Genomic DNA, 22,209 nt, shown 5'->3' with positions numbered 1-22,209 from the left:
GTATATGTTTGTCTGGGGCTATAACAAAAATGTGTGTTATTGGAGATACTCGAAGACCGGAGTTGAGAAACACTGATCTAGACTATACTTCAGGTGAGAAAGTACATTACAGTTCACAGTTCAGTATGGGCCAAAACATTGGGTGTTGTGAGAGAATTTTCATCACACTGAATAGAAGATTCCATTCCATTCCATCTGGCTGTTGGTGACTCAGAAACTGGACACACACACCACACAGCCGCAGACCCAATTCTCTGCCTTTTCATCTATCAAAGTGAATTGCAGATGATTCACTCGCCGAGTAGTGATATTTGTTTGTGTACGCTTGTTTGTTTGGGTTAGAGCTGATGGGCTTTGATGAGGAGTTCTGAAGATGATGAAGGCTACGGTATTATTATTGTGTGTGTGTGCATTCCACGAGTGTGTGGACGCTACAGGCAATTTTCCCTCATGCACAGCTCCCCCCGGGATTGCCCCGCAGAATAAATATCAGCGAAGCACGAGATTGAACGTTCTAGAGACTTCCCCTTTAGTTAACACTATCAACGTTTCCCTTTACTGTGGGACTTATGATCGAATCAACGGAATTAGACACTTTCAATGCAACCACCCGAAACAAAATGAACTATGCAAGAGAGTTTGTTGTAGGCAGAACGCGTCGGAATAGGATTCTATTGTGTTGACCGGCACCACTCAGGCCTGTACTCTACACAGACCGGTGCGCCTTAACCAACCAAAGCTTCGGTAGGCCAATTAAAGCAATAATGCCTGAGGGTGTATGATGTATGGCCAATATGCTAAGGGATGTTTTTATGCAAGGCAGAGTGCCTGGATACAGCCCTTAGCCGTGGTATATTGGCCAGATACCACAAACCCCCGAGGTGCCTTACTGCTATTATAAACTGGTTGTCAACGTAATTAGAGCAGTAAAAAATAAATGTTTTTTCATACCCGTGGTATACGGTCTGATATACCACGGCTGTCAGCCAATCAGCATTCAGGGCTCAAACCATCCAGTTTATAATCACTAATAAACCATTGCTATATATGGATCTGTGCCATTCACTTTGAACTGGACTGTGTTTACAGCATGAGTGGTCGTGAGTAGATGCGCTTGTTTTGAGATCAAAGCGAGAGCTGCATGTAGCGACGTGTGTACATTTGTTCATATCCTTTGATAGTTAGTGAATTATTAGCCCAGGTATAGATCATTAATAGTCAGCAATAGGGGAGTGATTGCTTCCTACAAGAGCACAAAATGTGTGCATTTCTAGACATCTTTTAAAAGCCAGTCAGGTGAAGAGTTTTGTCTTAAAGGGGCAGTGTTTTATTTTGAGACCGACTTGAATAAGCTAAATAGCCAATAGGCAGAGGGTAGCATAATTTGTCTGATTCTTTGTAGTAATGAGATTAATAATGCATTTTATTTTGGAAACAACATGTTCAGTCACCTCCTTGTCTGAAGGACAAGTGGATAAACAGGTTAATGTCAAGTCCTGCATGTTTTTCTCATGGAATGTAGGCCCACATTGGCTGCTACTGTAGGCTGAATGATAGAACAGCTATTTCCATGTTAAAATGTTATGGGATTTTCTCCGTTGTTTTTGGTGGTAGGCCTACATTATGATCAAATAGCCACCGTAGGCTAATTGACCACTGTTAGTTTGAACTTAAAGCGGGTACAGCCTCAGTGTTTACAGTAAGTTCCACAGAATTTTCAAAACGTTCAAGTTTGCGCTCAGTGGACCTGAAATTTTGCTCAGTGATGAAAACATTTTGAGGGAACATTGACTACAGGCTTAGAGTAGGCTTTAAACAAAGAGTATTGTCAATTCACTTCTCATTGTGCGGTAATAACGACACTGATATGTTAATGTATGGTGGCTGTGGCCCTCACTGGAAATGAGCTTATGATAGCAGGGATAGAAATGACTAGCCAACCACTAAAGCCCCTTAATGCAGACGCCTGTCCTAGCCAACCACTAAAGCCCCTTATTGCAGACGCCTGTCCTAGCCAACCACTAAAGCCCCTTATTGCAGACTCCTGTCCTAGCCAACCACTAAAGCCACTTATTGCAGATGCCTGTCCTAGCCAACCACTAAAGCCCCTTATTGCAGACGCCTGTTCTAGCCAACCACTAAAGCCCCTTATTGCAGACGCCTGTCCTAGCCAACCACTAAAGCCCCTTATTGCAGACGCCTGTCCTAGCCAACCACTAAAGCCCCTTATTGCAGACGCCTGTCCTAGCCAACCACTAAAGCCCCTTATTGCAGACGCCTGTCCTAGCCAACCACTAAAGCCCCTCATTGCAGATGCCTGTCCTAGCCAACCACTAAAGCCTCTTATTGCAGATGCCTGTCCTAGCCAACCACTAAAGCCTCTTATTGCAGATGCCTGTCCTAGCCAACCACTAAAGCCCCTCATTGCAGATGCCTGTCCTAGCCAACCACTAAAGCCCCTTATTGCAGATGCCTGTCCTAGCCAACCACTAAAGCCCTTTATTGCAGATGCCTGTCCTAGTCAACCACTAAAGCCCCTTATTGCAGATGCCTGTCCTAGTCAACCACTAAAGCCCCTTATTGCAGATGCCTGTCCTAGTCAACCACTAAAGCCCCTTATTGCAGATGCCTGTCCTAGCCAACCACTAAAGCCTCTTATTGCAGATGCCTGTCCTAGCCAACCACTAAAGCCCCTTATTGCAGATGCCTGTCCTAGCCAACCACTAAAGCCCCTTATTGCAGATGCCTGTCCTAGCCAACCACTAAAGCCCCTTATTGCAGATGCCTGTCCTAGTCAACCACTAAAGCCCCTTATTGCAGATGCCTGTCCTAGTCAACCACTAAAGCCCCTTATTGCAGATGCCTGTCCTAGCCAAACACTAAAGCCCCTTATTGCAGATGCCTGTCCTAGTCAACCACTAAAGCCCCTTATTGCAGATGCCTGTCCTCACTGCTTTGTGTGCCTGTGTATCGCCCATGTTAGACATGCTCAGTAAACCTGCATCCTTATCCTTATGCCATATGCATGGACATGTTAGCATTCGTTAAGGAGCCGTCCTCAGTAGTTCCTCTATCCGCTTGGTTTAACTCAATAACTCAAAATGAAGTTTTTCTACCGTTGTTGTTTCTCTGGGAGTGTCTGTGAGCCTCCAAATGGCAGAAACTGTTTCTAGCCTAGCTGTAATTTGGGGTGGCACGTAGCCTAGTGGTTAGAGCGTTGGGCCTGTAACTGAAAGGTTTCCAGATCGAATCCCGAGCTGACAAGGTTCTGCCCCTGTTCCTAGGCCGTCGTTGTAAATAAGAATTTGTTCTTAACTGACTTGCCTAGTTAAATAAAACGTGGAAATATATAAGAATAATGAACTGAATGGACACACTCCCATTGCTGCAGACAAGAGGACAGGCAGTACAGCACACTACTGCAGACCAGAGGACAGGCAGTACAGCACACTACTGCAGACCAGAGGACAGGCAGTACAGCACACTACTGCAGACCAGAGGACAGGATGTACAGCACACTACTGCAGACCAGAGGACAGGCAGTACAGCACACTACTGCAGAACAGAGGACAGGATGTACAGCACACTACTGCAGACCAGAGGACAGGCAGTACAGCACACTACTGCAGACCAGAGGACAGGATGTACAGCACACTACTGCAGACCAGAGGACAGGCAGTACAGCACACTACTGCAGACCAGAGGACAGGATGTACAGCACACTACTGCAGACCAGAGGACAGGCAGTACAGCACACTACTGCAGACCAGAGGACAGGCAGTACAGCACACTACTGCAGACCAGAGGACAGGATGTACAGCACACTACTGCAGACCAGAGGACAGGCAGTACAGCACACTACTGCAGACCAGAGGACAGGATGTACAGCACACTACTGCAGACCAGAGGACAGGCAGTACAGCACACTACTGCAGACCAGAGGACAGGATGTACAGCACACTACTGCAGACCAGAGGACAGGCAGTACAGCACACTACTGCAGACCAGAGGACAGGCAGTACAGCACACTACTGCAGACCAGAGGACAGGATGTACAGCACACTACTGCAGACCAGAGGACAGGCAGTACAGCACACTACTGCAGACCAGAGGACAGGCAGTACAGCACACTACTGCAGACCAGAGGACAGGCAGTACAGCACACTACTGCAGACCAGAGGACAGGCAGTACAGCACACTACAGCAGACCAGAGGACAGGCAGTACAGCACACTACTGCAGACCAGAGGACAGGCAGTACAGCACACTACTGCAGACCAGAGGACAGGCAGTACAGCACACTACAGCAGACAAGAGGACAGGCAGTACAGCACACTACTGCAGACCAGAGGACAGGCAGTACAGCACACTACTGCAGACAAGAGGACAGGCAGTACAGCACACTACTGCAGACCAGAGGACAGGCAGTACAGCACACTACAGCAGACCAGAGGACAGGCAGTACAGCACACTACTGCAGACCAGAGGACAGGCAGTACAGCACACTACTGCAGACCAGAGGACAGGCAGTACAGCACACCACTGCAGACCAGAGGACAGGCAGTACAGCACACTACTGCAGACCAGAGGACAGGCAGTACAGCACACTACTGCAGACCAGAGGACAGGATGTACAGCACACTACTGCAGACCAGAGGACAGGCAGTACAGCACACTACTGCAGACAAGAGGACAGGCAGTACAGCACACTACAGCAGACTCATTAACGGTTGTAAACTGGATTTTCCCACAGTTTCTCTACTCTCTCACACGCCTCAGCCTAAAATGTCAAATCAGGAGGAAGTGGTACTCGTCCTTTACATGTGCATGCATACATTTTTCGTATGCTCTGCCAACTGAGCGCCACAGGACTTTCTAGTGAGCCTATTTTTCTCACATAGGTTGTACAATCACGTTGTGATGTTTTAAAAGACGAATGCTTTATCACGCACAGCCATCAATGGGTAACGGAGAGTCTAGACCTATTTAGTGAAGGATGACGGTCGGAGCCTGTGAGGTCGCATGGCAGTATTTTTAGCGCTCCCCTAACGGGGAGTATTTTTCTAATAGGGGGCGACCTCGCCTAAGGTCTTTTTGTTTTCCTACAATCATTTAACTTCATTAGGATATGAAGTGAGTAGGCTATAGGGCTCATTGGTTAGAAGGCCTTGGGGGGTGTCATGTGTTGGTTTTGGAGGCATTTTTTAAATTTATTTTTTATAAATTTCCATTTGATAATGAAGTCATCTTAGCATAGCACCCCACCTCCCACCCTCTCTCGGGAATGGCAAATTGATCAATTTCCCTTAATAGTTTTATGAGACAGAAATGGGCTTTACTTTCTTTTGGTTCCTACTTCCTCTGGTGCTCTGCTACTACCCCCCCCCCCCCTCTTCCCAGACGACATTGCAAAGAGACACATTTATCTCCCGGTCGTTTGTGTTTTGCTGTCTCTCACCTCTTCCCTCGTTCCAGTTAATGTTTTTACGTATGTCCCCAATCAGACCCTGGTATCCAGATGACTCTTTCATCTGCCCGGTTTCTTCCTCACTTAATTCCGTCCCTCAAGTGCTGCCTAGATGAGATGTAGTGTGTGGATATTGGTTTGCGGTGGGAGGGGCTTTCTCTGGTTGTTGATGTTATTACTAACCCCCCCCCCCCCCCCCCCTCCCTCCCTCCCTCTAGTACCTCACCTCTCTGTTTCTCTCTTGCTCTCGATCTGTCTCCTCCACTTGTTCTGTCTGGCTCCGTCTGAGGCGCAGCGTGCCTGAAGAATGTTCCCAGTAATTGAACATAAGGCCTCTCAGCACAGCTCAGGAAATAAGTCAGAAATGTAATACAGAAATGTAATACACACCAACCGGGGCACAGAAAGAAAATTAGTTTTTATTTTCATCTTCTCTTGCTCTTTTTCCATTTCCCCTATTTTCTCTCCCCCCCCCCCCCCCCCCCAGTGTACGTGTATCTAGTCAAACTGCCCCCACCCCCGTGTACTGTGATATACTCACACTGCTCTCTCCCCTCCTCAGTGTACTATGATATACTCACACTGCTTTCTCCCCTCCTCAGTGTACTGTGATATACTCACACTGCTCTCTCCCCTCCTCAGTGTACTGTGATATACTCACACTGCTCTCTCCCCTCCTCAGTGTACTGTGATATACTCACACTGCTCTCTCTCTCCCTCCCCCCAGTGCCAATAGATATGGGAATTTATCAAAATTGGGTTTGTTTTCGAATTCTTTGTGGATCTGTGTAATCTGAGGGAAATATGTGTCTCTAATATGGTCATACTTTTGGCAGGAGGTTAGGAAGTGGAGCTCGGTTTCCACCTCAATTTTTGGGCAGTGAGCACATAGCCTGTCTTCTCTTGAGTGCAAGGTCTGCCTTCGACTGCCTTTCTCAATAGCAATGCTCACTGAGTCTGTACATAATCAAAGCTTTCCTTCATTTTGGGTCAGTCACAGTGGTCAGGTATTCTGCCTCTGTGTACTCTCTGTTTAGTGCCAAATAGCATTCTAGTTTGCTCTGTTTAAAAAATAAAAAAAAATCCAATGTGTCAAGTAATGATATTTTGTTTTCTCATGATTTGGTTGGGTCTAATTGTGTTGCTGTGCTGGGGCTCTGTGGGGTCTGTTTGTGTTTATGAACAGAGCCCCAGGACCTGATATATGTGTGTGTACTCACAATGCCCTCTCTCTCTCCTCTCGGTCAGTGTACATGTCGTAAGGACATGGTGAAGATCTCCATGGACGTGTTTGTCCGCTGCCTGCAGCCGGAGCGCTACGTCCAGTGGAAACAGGGCAAGGACGGCATGGTGCTGGACCACCAGCGACCCACCACCCTGACCAGCCCTGAGCTGGAGCACTGGAGGGCCAACCGGGTCACCTACCGCCAGAAACTGCTTCAGAGGTCAGGGGGAGAAAGGGACATGACAGTACAATTGCTTTACAATTGAATTTCATCGACCCGTCAAGATGAAAGGCATCATTGTCCAAGAGTATAATTGTATATGTCCTCCCCACACTACCTGATACATGTATACCAACATGCTTACCACATACACTACCAAGATATAAATATACACTGAGTGTACAAAACATTAGGAACTTTCTATGACAGACTGACCAGGTGAATCCAGGTGAAATCTATGATCCCTTGTTGATGTCACTTGTTAACTCCAATGCAATCAGTGTAGATGAAGGGGAGGAGACAGGTTAAAGGATTTTTAAGCCTTGAGACAATTGAGACGTGGATTGTGTGTGTGTATAATGTTGTTGTGTAACAGTGTCAGCCATGCTTCTGGTTGTGTTCCAATTGGTGTAGCTAGTCACACTGCCCCCTCTCGCTCCCCTCTCACTTTCTCCGCTCTCCCCTCTCAATCAATCAATCAATCAAATGTATTTATAAAGCCCTTCTTACATCAGCTGACATCTCAAAGTGCTGTACAGAAAACAAGCCTAAAACCCCAAACAGCAAGCAATGCAGGTGTAGAAGCATGGTGGCTAGGAAAAACTCCCTAGGAAGAAACCTAGAGAGGAACCAGGCTGTGGCTCTCTCCCCTTTCACTCTCCCCAGTGTCTCTTACTTTCAGGTCTCTCACTCTTTGGTCCTACATGTCTATCTATCCCAATTTTTTCTCTTTCTTTGTCTCTTTTAAAAGCATGAATGTTTTACAGGGGAAACTTGAACAGTAATATACAGGTAAAAGAGTGAGGTACTGAGTTAAGTGTTAATACAAGTGAAGTACTGTAAGTGTCATTCCCTCATGTCCCCGTTTGCCCCATCTCTCCGTCCCCAGAGCTTTACAGAAGAAGGAGCAGCTGCGGCGGCTGAAACTGGAGGAGGTCAAGGTTCTGGCGGAGGAAGGCATTGAGATGGATGCCGCCGAGTACCAACGTCAGGTGGAGGAGCGAGAGGCCCAGCGGCGCCAGGAGAGGGAGGAGAGGATGGCCCGGGAGGCGTTTCAGACCCTGGAGGCCATGGAGAGAGAGGACCAGGAGAGGGAAGAACGGGAGAGGCAGGACCGAGAGAGGCAGGAAGCCGTTGCCGCCAAGGCCACAAGAGGTTGGTGTAGGGCTCAGTAGGGGCTTGGATTAGTTTTGCATTGTCCTCGCTACTGTTTGGTTTAGGAATGAGGCAGGAGGAGAGGCCGAAAACGTGAGCGTCAGGAGGAGGTCGTTAGGGTGAAGAGCAGGAGGTCGTTAGGGTGAAGAGCAGGAGGTCAGACTGAGGGGGGGGGGGGGGGGTTTCACAAGGCACCAGTTGGCTGCGTCGTTGGATGAAATTCCATTTTAATTTCGGTTAATTAAGGAGTTTTATTGATATCCCAGTTTCAATCTTCCAAAGTGAGTTAGACGTGAGCTACATGATATCGCAAGGTACCAGATCAAATGGGTATCAGAAGAAATGGCTATTAGAACCAACAAGTGGTACAGAGATATTATGACACTGATTATTATAATTATTTTTGTACCTTTTTTGAAGAGGTTCCACATTTCCCTTTTATTTCTCTCACCCAGTACACGACCCCCAGGCAGACCCACAGCACTTGATGGCGAATGGAGAGAAGAAAAAGAAGAAGAAGAAGAAGAAGAAGAAGCAACAACCTACCCTGCCGCTGGCCCCTATAAATTCCTTCCAAGCAGCATTTGAGAAGTTTGCCACATTCAACATGCCCCAGACACCAAAGGAGCCCCAAGGCAGCAATGACACGGAAATACCAGCAGAGGGCAGGCTTGATGTGAAAGGCATGCAGCAGGTAAGCAGTGCTGGAACAAGGTGTAGGATGAAGTTACCTCTAGACCAGGGCTCCCCAACCCTGTTCCTGGAGAGCTACCTTCCTGTAGGGTTTCACTCCAACCCTGTTCCCGGAGAGCTACCATCCAGTAGGTTCTTTCTCTAACCCTGTTCCTGGAGAGCTACCCTCCTGTAGGTTCTCTCTCCAACCCTGTTCCTGGAGAGCTACCCTCCTGTAGGGTTGGAGAGAGAACCTACAGGAAGGTAGCTCTCCAGGAACAGGGTTGGAGAGAGAACCTACAGGATGGTAGCTCTCCAGGAACAGGGTTGGAGAGAGAACCTACAGGAAGGTAGCTCTCCAGGAACAGGGTTGGAGAGAGAACCTACAGGATGGTAGCTCTCCAGGAACAGGGTTGGAGAGAGAACCTACAGGATGGTAGCTCTCCAGGAACAGGGTTGGAGTGAAAACCTACAGGATGGTAGCTCTCCAGGAACAGGGTTGGAGAGAAACCCTACAGGATGGTAGCTCTCCAGGAACAGGGTTGGAGAGAGAACCTACAGGATGGTAGCTCTCCAGGAACAGGGTTGGACAGAGAACCTACAGGATGGTAGCTCTCCAGGAACAGGGTTGTAGTGAAAACCTACAGGATGGTAGCTCTCCAGGAACAGGGTTGGAGTGAAAACCTACAGGACGGTAGCTCTCCAGGAACAGGGTTGGAGAGAGAACCTACAGGATGGTAGCTCTCCAGGAACAGGGTTGGAGAGAGAACCTACAAGATGGTAGCTCTCCAGGAACAGGGTTGGAGAGAGAACCTACTGGAGGGTAGCTCTCTAGGAACAGGGTTGGAGTGAAAACCTACAGGAGGGTAGCTCTCCAGGAACAGGGTTGTAGTGAGAACCTACAGGAGGGTAGCTCTCCAGGAACAGGGTTGGAGTGAGAACCTACAGGAGGGTAGCTCTCCAGGAACAGGGTTGTAGTGAGAACCAGTTTTTGTCACAACCCGGCTCGTGGGAAGTGACAAAGAGCACTTATAGGACCAGGACACAAATAATAATATAATAATAATCAATCATTTTGCTCTTTATTTAACCATTTTACATATAAAACCTCATTTGTTCATCGGAAATTGTGAATAACTCACCACAGGATAATGAGAAGGGTGTGCTTGAAATAATAATTCTGCAATGTTGAGGTGTATTGGAGAGAGTCTGTCTTAAATCATTTTCCACACAGTCTGTGCCTGTATTTAGTTTTCATGCTAGTGAGGGCCGAGAATCCACTCTCACATAGGTACGTGTTTGCAAAGGGCATCAGTGTCTTAACAGCGCGATTTGCCAAGGCAGGATACTCTGAGCGCAGCCCGATCCAGAAATCTGGCAGTGACTGATTTTCACAGAACTGCTTGTTGCAATTTCGATGAGGCTCTCTTGTTCAGATATTGTTAAGTGGACTGGAGGCAGGGCAAGGGAAAGGGATAACCAATCTAGTAGTTTGTGCCATCCGTTTTGGGAAAGTACCTGCGTAATTGCGCACCCAACTCACTCAGGTGCTTCCCTATATCACATTTGATATTGTCTGTAAATTTCAGTTAATTTGATCAGTCGTGTGAGAAACATCATCACCCAGACAGGTCAGTCGTGTGAGAAACATCATCACCCAGATAGGTCAGTCGTGTGAGAAACATCATCACCCAGACAGGCCAGTCGTGTGAGAAACATCATCACCCAGATAGGTCAGTCGTGTGAGAAACATCATCACCCAGACAGGACAGTCGTGTGAGAAACATCATCACCCAGATAGGTCAGTCGTGTGAGAAACATCATCACCCAGACAGGACAGTCTTATGAGAAACGTCATCATGCAAGCGGTCAGACAAGTGAAAATTATGGTCAGTAAAGAAAACTTTAAGCTCGTCTCTCAATTTTTATTTCAATTCTTTGCCCCTTGATAACCAGCACACTTCTGTATGTTATAAAAGTGTTACATTGTCACTGCTCATATCATTGCAGAAAAACACGAGTTCAGCTAGAGCCTCTCGGTGGATGCTGCAGAGTACCCAAGTGTCGTTGGGAACAACTGCTTGCACGCGCGTTCCCACTCCACTATGTCTCCCTGTCATGGCTTTTGCACCATCAGTACAGATACCAACATGAGCAGCAGCTACGTTTGGCTACATACGGACCGTTAGTGGAATTCCCGTGAGAGAGTAACAGTTAATTAATGTGATTGGATGTTAATTATTTGACGAGGCTACCTGTATTTGACATTATGTTGTTATTTCACTGAACACTAGATGTTTTAATTTTTATTTTTGGCAGTGAAATGAGGCTACTCAGGCGAGAGAGAGAAAAAAAAAAATGTACGCATACCCCAGTTTGGGAATACCTGGTGTAGAGGAAGCTGGCCCTAGATCTGTACCTAAGGGAAACCCTGGAGCTTGGAACAACCAAAACACTAGCTTCAAGCTTTCAAACACAGGTTATCAACACCTCCGTTTGAACATTGTAGATGTTATTCATTTAGAGGCTCTTATACAGACTAATTATCAGCGGTGGAAAATGTTTATTCAAACCCAGGGTTTTGCTCATTCATTTTTGGGGTTCCTCTGCAGTCATCCTACTACTCTAAGCAGTTGAAGATTAAGATGGAGGTGAAGAAGAGTCGCCGGCACCCCCTCAGCAAGCCGCCTATGCGCTCTCCGCTGTCCATCGTCAAGCAGGAAATGTCCAGCGATGAAGGTTGGTTCTGAGGGGATAACGTTGTAGCACAGTCTGTATTCTCTCTGTTCTGGTCTAACACACTATTGCGGATTCCTCTGGCTCTTGTGCTACATGCATTGCAGGCCCGATACAGCCGATATCCCGATACAGCCGATATCCCGATACAGCCTATATTCTTGCTTGTATGCGCATTCTGTGTATATCTAGACTGATCTGACGTGTGTGTGTGTGTGTGTGTGTGTTTGCTCCTTTCTCCCTAATCAGAGCTGTTCTCCCCTTTACCACTGGATGGCCATGTGAAGAAGGCGGGCCACTTGTGGCAGAACCGCACTCCTAACATCCTGGCTGAGAAGAGTTTCAACGCGGCCGTGGCCACCCTGGAACCCTACTGTGCCGTATGCACTCTGTTCTGCCCATACACCCAGGTAGGGTACAAACCATACACCCAGGTAGGGTACAAACCATGGACCCAGGTAGGGTACAAACCATGGACACAGGTAGGGGGTACAAACCATGGACACAGGTAGGGGGTACAAACCATGGACACAGGTAGGGGGTACAAACCATGGACACAGGTAGGGGGTACAAACCATGGACACAGGTAGGGGGTACAAACCATGGACACAAGTAGGGGGTACAAACCATGGACACAGGTAGGGGGTACAAACCATGGACACACGTATGGGGTACAAACCATACAACCAGGTAGGGTACACACCATGGACACAGGTAGGGGGTACAAACCATGGACACAAGTAGGGGGTACAAACCATGGACACAGGTAGGGGGTACAAACCATGGACACAGGTAGGGGGTACAAACCATACAACCAGGTAGGGTACAAACCATGGACACCGGTAGGGGGTACAAACCATGGACACCGGTAGGGGGTACAAACCATGGACACCGGTAGGGGGTACAAACCATGGACACAGGTAGGGGGGTACAAACCATGGACACAGCTGGGGGGTACTGTATATATTATAACATGTCTCCATGCCACAGTGAACGTTACAATTGGAGAACAGTGGTCTTGGACACAGGGCTGAGTCTGCAGATTACAGAGAGTCATGTTAACCATGCTGCATATGCTAAGTGGGCAACAGATGCATGAACAGAGAGATTGAAAAGTTGGTGTTTTAAGCTGCTAGTTAATACATACTAGTAGACATAGAGGCTTCAGGCCACTAGACCACCAACTTTGACTGCCATCAGTTTTGACTAAGACTTTTGACGGACATGTTTCAGATGAATGTAATTTGTTCAATATAGATTTTGGGGGAAAATGTGACGGCTCTAAACTCCACCCAGTGTAACCTTCCCCTGTTTCATCCAGCCCCGGAAGTTATGTAACCTCTTTCCTCTGTTTCATCCAGCCCCAAACGTTATGTAATCTCCTTCCTCTGTTTCATCTAGCCCCAGAAGTTATGTAACCTCCTTCCCCTGTTTCATCCAGCCCCGGAAGTTATGTAACCTCCTTCCCCTGTTTCATCCAGCCCCGGAAGTTATGTAACCTCTTTCCTCTGTTTCATCCAGCCCCGGAAGTTATGTAACCTCCTTCCTCTGTTTCATCCAGCCCCGGAAGTTATGTAACCTCCTTCCCCTGTTTCATCCAGCCCCGGAAGTTATGTAACCTCCTTCCCCTGTTTCATCCAGCCCCAGACGTTAAGTAACCTCCTTCCTCTGTTTCATCTAGCCCCAGAAGTTATGTAACCTCCTTCCCCTGTTTCATCCAGCCCCGGAAGTTATGTAACCTCCTTCCCCTGTTTCATCCAGCCCCAGACGTTAAGTAACCTCCTTCCCCTGTTTCATCCAGCCCCAAACGTTATGTAATCTCCTTCCCCTGTTTCATCCAGCCCCGGAAGTTATGTAACCTCCTTCCTCTGTTTCATCCAGCCCCGGAAGTTATGTAACCTCCTTCCTCTGTTTCATCCAGCCCCGGAAGTTATGTAACCTCCTTCCTCTGTTTCATCCAGCCCCGGAAGTTATGTAACCTCCTTCCCCTGTTTCATCCAGCCCCGGAAGTTATGTAACCTCCTTCCCCTGTTTCATCCAGCCCCAGACGTTAAGTAACCTCCTTCCCCTGTTTCATCCAGCCCCGGAAGTTATGTAACCTCCTTCCCCTGTTTCATCCAGCCCCAGACGTTAAGTAACCTCCTTCCCCTGTTTCATCCAGCCCCAAACGTTATGTAATCTCCTTCCCCTGTTTCATCCAGCCCCGGAAGTTATGTAACCTCCTTCCCCTGTTTCATCCAGCCCCAGACGTTAAGTAACCTCCTTCCCCTGTTTCATCCAGCCCCGGAAGTTATGTAACCTCCTTCCCCTGTTTCATCCAGCCCCAGACGTTATGTAACCTCCTTCCCCTGTTTCATCCAGCCCCGGAAGTTATGTAACCTCCTTCCCCTGTTTCATCCAGCCCCAGACGTTATGTAACCTCCTTCCCCTGTTTCATCCAGCCCCGGAAGTTATGTAACCTCCTTCCCCTGTTTCATCCAGCCCCAGACGTTATTTAACCTCCTTCCCCTGTTTCATCCAGCCCCAAAAGTTATGTAACCTCCTTCCCCTGTTTCATCCAGCCCCAGAAGGACTCTCTGTACCTGTCTGACAGCCCCAGTGCCCCCAACCACCCCCACACTCCCGGCTGCGGCAGCCGCACCCACCCGCTGGTCCCAGAGATGTGCTTCAGCGCCGGGCCGGACAACACAGAGCCGCTGCCCTCCAACTCCCACACGGGAGAAGACTGCACCAGCCCGCTGATCTCCTGCTCCTTCTGCAGCCTGCAGGTCCACTCCAGTGAGTAAAAAAAAAGATAGACACATTGATATTGACTGATACAGACAGGCAGGAAGATGGCCGGACGGACAGATAGATGGGTAGAAAGGCAGGCAGTCTGTTTATCAGTCAGTCAAAACCATCGCATTGTCTTCTATAGATCAGTCAGTCAAAACCATCGCATTATCTTCTATAGATCAGTCAGTCAAAACCATCGCATTGTCTTCTATAGATCAGTCAGTCAAAACCATCGCATTGTCTTCTATAGATCAGTCAGTCAAAACCATCGCATTGTCTTCTATAGATCAGTCAGTCAAAACCATCGCATTGTCTTCTATAGATCAGTCAGTCAAAACCATCGCATTGTCTTCTATAGATCAGTCAGTCAAAACCATCGCATTGTCTTCTATAGATCAGTCAGTCAAAACCATCGCATTGTCTTCTATAGATCAGTCAGTCAAAACCATCGCATTGTCTTCTATAGATCAGTCAGTCAAAACCATCGCATTGTCTTCTATAGATCAGTCGGTCAAAACCATCGCATTGTCTTCTATAGATCAGTCAGTCAAAACCATCGCATTGTCTTCTATAGATCAGTCGGTCAAAACCATCGCATTGTCTTCTATAGATCAGTCAGTCAAAACAATCGCATTGTCTTCTATAGATCAGTCAGTCAAAACCATCTTCTATAGATCAGTCAGTCAAAACCATCGCATTGTCTTCTATAGATCAGTCAGTCAAAACCATCGCATTGTCTTCTATAGATCAGTCAGTCAAAACCATCGCATTGTCTTCTATAGATCAGTCAGTCAAAACCATCGCATTGTCTTCTATAGATCAGTCAGTCAAAACCATCGCATTGTCTTCTATAGATCAGTCGGTCAAAACCATCGCATTGTCTTCTATAGATCAGTCAGTCAAAACAATCGCATTGTCTTCTATAGATCAGTCAGTCAAAACCATCTTCTATAGATCAGTCAGTCAAAACCATCGCATTGTCTTCTATAGATCAGTCGGTCAAAACAATCGCATTGTCTTCTATAGATCAGTCAGTCAAAACCATCGCATTGTCTTCTATAGATCAGTCAGTCAAAACCATTGCATTGTCTTCTATAGATCAGTCAGTCAAAACCATCTTCTATAGATCAGTCAGTCAAAACCATCGCTTTGTCTTCTATAGATCAGTCAGTCAAAACCATCGCTTTGTCTTCTATAGATCAGTCAGTCAAAACCATCGCATTGTCTTCTATAGATCAGTCAGTCAAAACCATCTTCTATAGATCAGTCAGTCAAAACAATCGCATTGTCTTCTATAGATCAGTCAGTCAAAACCATCGCTTTGTCTTCTATAGATCAGTCAGTCAAAACCATCGCATTGTCTTCTATAGATCAGTCAGTCAAAACCATCGCATTGTCTTCTATAGATCAGTCAGTCAAAACCATCGCATTGTCTTCTATAGATCAGTCAGTCAAAACCATCGCATTGTCTTCTATAGATCAGTCAGTCAAAACCATCTTCTATAGATCAGTCAGTCAAAACCATCGCATTGTCTTCTATAGATCAGTCAGTCAAAACCATCTTCTATAGATCAGTCAGTCAAAACAATCGCATTGTCTTCTATAGATCAGTCAGTCAAAACCATCGCTTTGTCTTCTATAGATCAGTCAGTCAAAACCATCGCATTGTCTTCTATAGATCAGTCAGTCAAAACCATCGCATTGTCTTCTATAGATCAGTCAGTCAAAACCATCGCTTTGTCTTCTATAGATCAGCCAGTCAAAACAATCGCATTGTCTTCTATAGATCAGTCAGTCAAAACCATCGCATTGTCTTCTATAGATCAGTCAGTCAAAACCATCGCTTTGTCTTCTATAGATCAGCCAGTCAAAACAATCGCATTGTCTTCTATAGATCAGTCAGTCAAAACCATCGCATTGTCTTCTATAGATCAGTCAGTCAAAACCATCGCATTGTCTTCTATAGATCAGTCAGTCAAAACCATCTTCTATAGATCAGTCAGTCAAAACCATCGCATTGTCTTCTATAGAGCAGTCAGTCAAAACCATCTTCTATAGATCAGTCAGTCAAAACAATCGCATTGTCTTCTATAGATCAGTCAGTCAAAACCATCGCTTTGTCTTCTATAGATCAGTCAGTCAAAACCATCGCATTGTCTTCTATAGATCAGTCAGTCAAAACCATCGCATTGTCTTCTATAGATCAGTCAGTCAAAACCATCGCTTTGTCTTCTATAGATCAGCCAGTCAAAACAATCGCATTGTCTTCTATAGATCAGTCAGTCAAAACCATCGCATTGTCTTCTATAGATCAGTCAGTCAAAACCATCGCTTTGTCTTCTATAGATCAGCCAGTCAAAACAATCGCATTGTCTTCTATAGATCAGTCAGTCAAAACCATCGCATTGTCTTCTATAGATCAGTCAGTCAAAACCATCTTCTATAGATCAGTCAGTCAAAACCATCGCATTGTCTTCTATAGATCAGTCAGTCAAAACCATCGCATTGTCTTCTATAGATCAGTCAGTCAAAACCATCTTCTATAGATCAGTCAGTCAAAACCATCGCATTGTCTTCTATAGATCAGTCAGTCAAAACCATCTTCTATAGATCAGTCAGTCAAAACAATCGCATTGTCTTCTATAGATCAGTCAGTCAAAACCATCGCTTTGTCTTCTATAGATCAGTCAGTCAAAACCATCGCATTGTCTTCTATAGATCAGTCAGTCAAAACCATCGCATTGTCTTCTATAGATCAGTCAGTCAAAACCATCGCTTTGTCTTCTATAGATCAGCCAGTCAAAACAATCGCATTGTCTTCTATAGATCAGTCAGTCAAAACCATCGCATTGTCTTCTATAGATCAGTCAGTCAAAACCATCGCTTTGTCTTCTATAGATCAGCCAGTCAAAACAATCGCATTGTCTTCTATAGATCAGTCAGTCAAAACCATCGCATTGTCTTCTATAGATCAGTCAGTCAAAACCATCTTCTATAGATCAGTCAGTCAAAACCATCGCATTGTCTTCTATAGATCAGTCAGTCAAAACCATCGCATTGTCTTCTATAGATCAGTCAGTCCAAACCATCGCATTGTCTTCTATAGATCAGTCAGTCAAAACCATCGCATTGTCTTCTATAGATCAGTCGGTCAAAACCATCGCATTATCTTCTATAGATCAGTCAGTCAAAACAATCGCATTGTCTTCTATAGATCAGTCAGTCAAAACCATCGCTTTGTCTTCTATAGATCAGTCAGTCAAAACAATCGCATTGTCTTCTATAGATCAGTCAGTCAAAACAATCGCATTGTCTTCTATAGATCAGTCAGTCAAAACCATCGCTTTGTCTTCTATAGATCAGTCAGTCAAAACCATCTTCTATAGATCAGTCAGTCAAAACCATCGCATTGTCTTCTATAGATCAGTCAGTCAAAACAATCGCATTGTCTTCTATAGATCAGTCAGTCAAAACCATCTTCTATAGATCAGTCAGTCAAAACCATCACATTGTCTTCTATAGATCAGTCGGTCAAAACAATCGCATTGTCTTCTATAGATCAGTCAGTCAAAACCATCGCATTGTCTTCTATAGATCAGTCAGTCAAAACCATCTTCTATAGATCAGTCAGTCAAAACCATCGCATTGTCTTCTATAGATCAGTCAGTCAAAACCATCTTCTATAGATCAGTCAGTCAAAACCATCGCATTGTCTTCTATAGATCAGTCAGTCAAAACCATCGCATTGTCTTCTATAGATCAGTCAGTCAAAACCATCGCATTGTCTTCTATAGATCAGTCAGTCAAAACCATCGCAGTGTCTTCTATAGATCAGTCGGTCAAAACAATCGCATTGTCTTCTATAGATCAGTCAGTCAAAACCATTGCATTGTCTTCTATAGATCAGTCAGTCAAAACCATCGCATTGTCTTCTATAGATCAGTCAGTCAAAACCATCGCATGTCTTCTATAGATCAGTCAGTCAAAACCATCGCATTGTCTTCTATAGATCAGTCAGTCAAAACCATCGCTTTGTCTTCTATAGATCAGTCAGTCAAAACCATCTTCTATAGATCAGTCAGTCAAAACCATCACATTGTCTTCTATTGATCAGTCAGTCAAAACCATCGCATTGTCTTCTATTGATCAGCAACAGCCAGACAAAATAACATGTTTACTTTAGTCAACTACTAGCCAGACAATTTGTATTTTATTTTATTTCACCTTTATTTAACCAGGTAGGCAAGTTGAGAACAAGTTCTCATTTACATGGCCAAGATAAGGCAAAGCAGTTCGACACATACAACAACATAGAGTTACTCATGGAGTAAAACAAACATACAGTATAAACAAGTCTATATACGATGTGAGCAAATGAGGTGAGATAAGGGAGGTAAAGGCAAAAAAAGGCCATGGTGGCAAAGTAAATACAATATAGCAAGTAAAACACTGGAATGGTAGATTTGCAGTGGAAGAATGTGCAAAGTAGAAATAAAAATAATGGGGTGCAAAGGAGCAAAATAAATAAATAAACATTCTACAATAACATTCTATATTTCCAATCAGGCCCTCACCAAACAAACAAATCAGTTCCAGGCAGCCGGTCTGTACCAGCCAGTCAATACCAGTCAGTCAGGTCTCCCTCCATGTTTACCTAAGAGGATATTTACTGTGTTTTGTTCTCCCGCCTGGTTTTTATTCACAAAGCTAATGGTCTGTAGTGTTTGCACGGCGTATTTATCTAAATTCCCATTATGTATTTGCACCCCCTTGGGCCCGAAGCGGGGATCTTTCTCTCCACAAGGATCAAAATGCCAATAAAATTGTTCTAGCTAATTTACTGCCGCTCACCCTGAACCTCCCAGGATTGTTGTGCTGATGTCCCCCAAAACTGTTCCCTTGCTGAAAAAGAGGTAAATGAAGTTGTTTTGTGCCTCTTTCTCTACTCGCCCAGCCTAGGCTGCATAGCCAACTAGGCTAGCCTCTGTATTCAATGAGTCTGCGGCGAAGGACATACTGTTCAACCTGGACCAGGCCCAAATCCCCGACACTCGAAAAAGGAAGAGTCGGCATTAAAAGCCAGCGTGCGGGGATACCTGACGAGACTACGAGGGCGAGTGGATCAACCGCTTCTACCCTCCGTTCTATTGGCAAACATGCAATCACTGGAAAATAAACTGGACAAGCGCCGTTTGAGACTATCCTATCAGCGATGTCTGAAGAACCAGCTATTCATATCATATCCTATGTTTCTACGAGTCTTGTCTGAACAAGGACGTGGAAAATATAAATCTAGCTGTTTATTTCTATACATGAACAGAACGGCAGTGTCTTTAGTTAACAGCTGGTGCACAATCTATATATTAAGGAAGTCTCAAGGTTCTGCTCGCCCGAGTTAGAATACCTCATGATAAGCTGTAGACCATACTATTTACCAAGGATGTATTTAGATTTTTCGTAGCTGTCTACTTACCACCACAAACTGATGCTGGCACTAAGACCACACTCAACGAGCTGAATAAGGCCATAAGCTAGCAAGAAAATGCTTATCCAGAGGCTGCACTCCTAGTGGCCGGTGATTTTAATTCAGGAAAACTGAAATCCATTTTTATTTCATTTCTACCAACATATCACCTGTGCAACCAGAGGCAAAACAAAATAACTACAATTCACCTTTACTCCACACAGACACTCATACAAAGCTCTCCCTCGCCCTCCATTTGGCAAATCTGACCATAACTCTATCCTCCTGATTCCTGCTTACAAGCAAAAACTCAAGCAGGAAGTACTAGTGACGCACTCAATATGGAAGTAGTCAGATGAAGCGGACACTAAGCTACAGGTCTGTTTTGCTACACAGACTGGAATATCTTCCGGGAATCATCTGATGGCATCAAAGTTTAACAAATCAGTCACCAGCTTCATTAATAAGCGCATCGATGACGTCGTCCCCACAGTGACCATACGTACATATCCCAACCAGAAGCCATGGATTACAGGCAACATCAAAACTGAGCTAAAGGCTCGAGCTGCCACTTTCAAGGAGCGGGATACTAATCAAGACGCAGAAATCCTGCTATGCCGTCCGACGAACCATCAAACAGGCAAAGCTTCAATACAGGACTAAGATCAAATCCTACTGACGAGCATCAGAGCCTGTGTAACAAGCATTTCGCTACACTCGCATTAACATCTGCTAACCATGTGTATGTGACAAATAAAATTTGATTTGATTTGTGTAGATATGGCAGGGCTTGCAAACTATTACGGATTACAAAGGGAAACCCAGCCGAGAGCTGCCCAGTAACGCGAGCCTATCACATTCTATGTTCGCTTTGAGGCAAGCAACAGTGAACCATGCAGGAGAACAGCTAGACTGCCGAACAGCTACTACCCCCAAGTCAATAGACTGCCGAACAGCTTCCACCCCCAAGTCAATAGACTGCCGAACAGCTTCCACCCCCAAGCGGTGAGACTGCCGAACAGCTTCCACCCCCAAGCGGTGAGACTGCCAAACAGTCTTATAATCAAATATCTACTATATATATATATATATATATACACACACACACACACACACACACACACACACACACACACAAGCGCTACACTGACACTCCAACGCAAACATTACATACGCTCACACACAAAACACACACATGCATATTGACGCCACACACTCACATATAGACACTTTCACACTGCTTCTACTTTATTATCTCTCCTGATTGCCCGGTGTCGTGTCTTTACTATCATTAAACTGAAGACTTCGTTTTATTAAAGTTTCTCTGTAATTAGTTACTCGATTTAAACTGAATAATCATGTAACTGTAATTAACTAGGAAGTTGGGGCACCAAGGAAAGGAAAGATTACAAAGTTACAATTTCCCAATATAACCTATAAGTCTTCTGATTAAGGATTTATTTATTTTACCTCACGTTAGTTTCATTCCAAACGTCGTAAATTGTTGGTTATCTGTACGAACCCAGTCTTCACTATGAGTCATCCATACATCAATTGTCTTAAATCATTTATTTATTACTAACTAAGTAATTCACAGAAATGCATAAACAAACAAACATGGTAAATGTGGTTGCATGAAATGATAATGTGCCCTAGTGGGCTGAACCGGCATGGCGGCTTGTTAGACAAAGGGGAAATGGGGGTCAACTAAGAAGTCACTACAGAGTGATAATTATAACAATTAAAATGCTCATCCTTTACACATGAACGCTCACTCATTCGGGAACAATTGCAATCAATATATATATTTACGCTCAGTGTGTCGTCTTGATCGCTGGTGAAAAGTCTTTCTTTTGTAGAATTGTCCGTCTCTCCCTCTCTCTCTCTGTCTTGGTTAGAGGGGATAGTTCAAAGTGACATTCATTATAGAATGGATGTTTCGGCGGTTGTCGTTCTTTGCGTTCAATGATACCGAATTCCTTCCGGCAGACTAGTAATTAATATCAAAGACTTGTTCTTATTCTGTCAGTATCGATCGTCTAAGAGTTTAACCACGTGGTATGGTTAAAAGATTCAGCAATGGTCTGCAAACTTTGTACTCCCGTGATTGAGAGAAACATGGTCTACTGATAATTTCTCAAAGTTGGGTTTTATTCGGAATTGCAGAAAAGGGGCTGTCCCAGGATGCCTGACCCTAACTGGGCTCAGGGGCGGTCCTCTGATTTAGTTCAAATCAAAAGGGAATTGTATTTTTCTTCATTAAACAGTCCACAATCATATTACCCAATTATACGAACAGTATCATATTCACTCATTCATCTTATACAACAATTAGATGTAAACCTCATATCTGAGGCTATTATATAAACAGCGTTATGGTAATGTGGCCGCACCGTCTCTCTTGAGCTTCCCAAGTTGTGAAAACGCACCAGTTCGTAGCTGGATTCTTCACCGATCTTTTACACTTTCTCTGGAACATGAAATTTGTTCATACCT

The 22,209-nt window shown here is 45.1% G+C and overlaps 1 protein-coding gene across 1 annotated transcript in view; it reads left to right on the top strand.

The window, feature by feature from the left end:
- The window catches only part of LOC110533913 (lysine-specific demethylase 4B), a 96,335-nt gene that overhangs the window by 40,147 nt on the left and 33,979 nt on the right, over positions 1 to 22,209 (top strand). The window contains exons 9-14 of the mRNA XM_036940651.2: positions 6,715 to 6,911; positions 7,801 to 8,066; positions 8,522 to 8,760; positions 11,351 to 11,477; positions 11,724 to 11,884; positions 14,036 to 14,252. Of these exons, the coding sequence (XP_036796546.2) occupies positions 6,715 to 6,911; positions 7,801 to 8,066; positions 8,522 to 8,760; positions 11,351 to 11,477; positions 11,724 to 11,884; positions 14,036 to 14,252 (1,207 nt within the window). The remainder of the gene's footprint in view (positions 1 to 6,714; positions 6,912 to 7,800; positions 8,067 to 8,521; positions 8,761 to 11,350; positions 11,478 to 11,723; positions 11,885 to 14,035; positions 14,253 to 22,209) is intronic.

This window comes from Oncorhynchus mykiss, chromosome 1 (genome assembly GCF_057628025.1).
Source record: "Oncorhynchus mykiss isolate SJ-2025 chromosome 1, ASM5762802v1, whole genome shotgun sequence".
Classification (NCBI taxonomy): Eukaryota; Metazoa; Chordata; class Actinopteri; order Salmoniformes; family Salmonidae; genus Oncorhynchus; species Oncorhynchus mykiss.
Note: the sequence above shows the minus strand (reverse complement) of the source record. Positions and strands in the feature narration are given on the sequence as shown.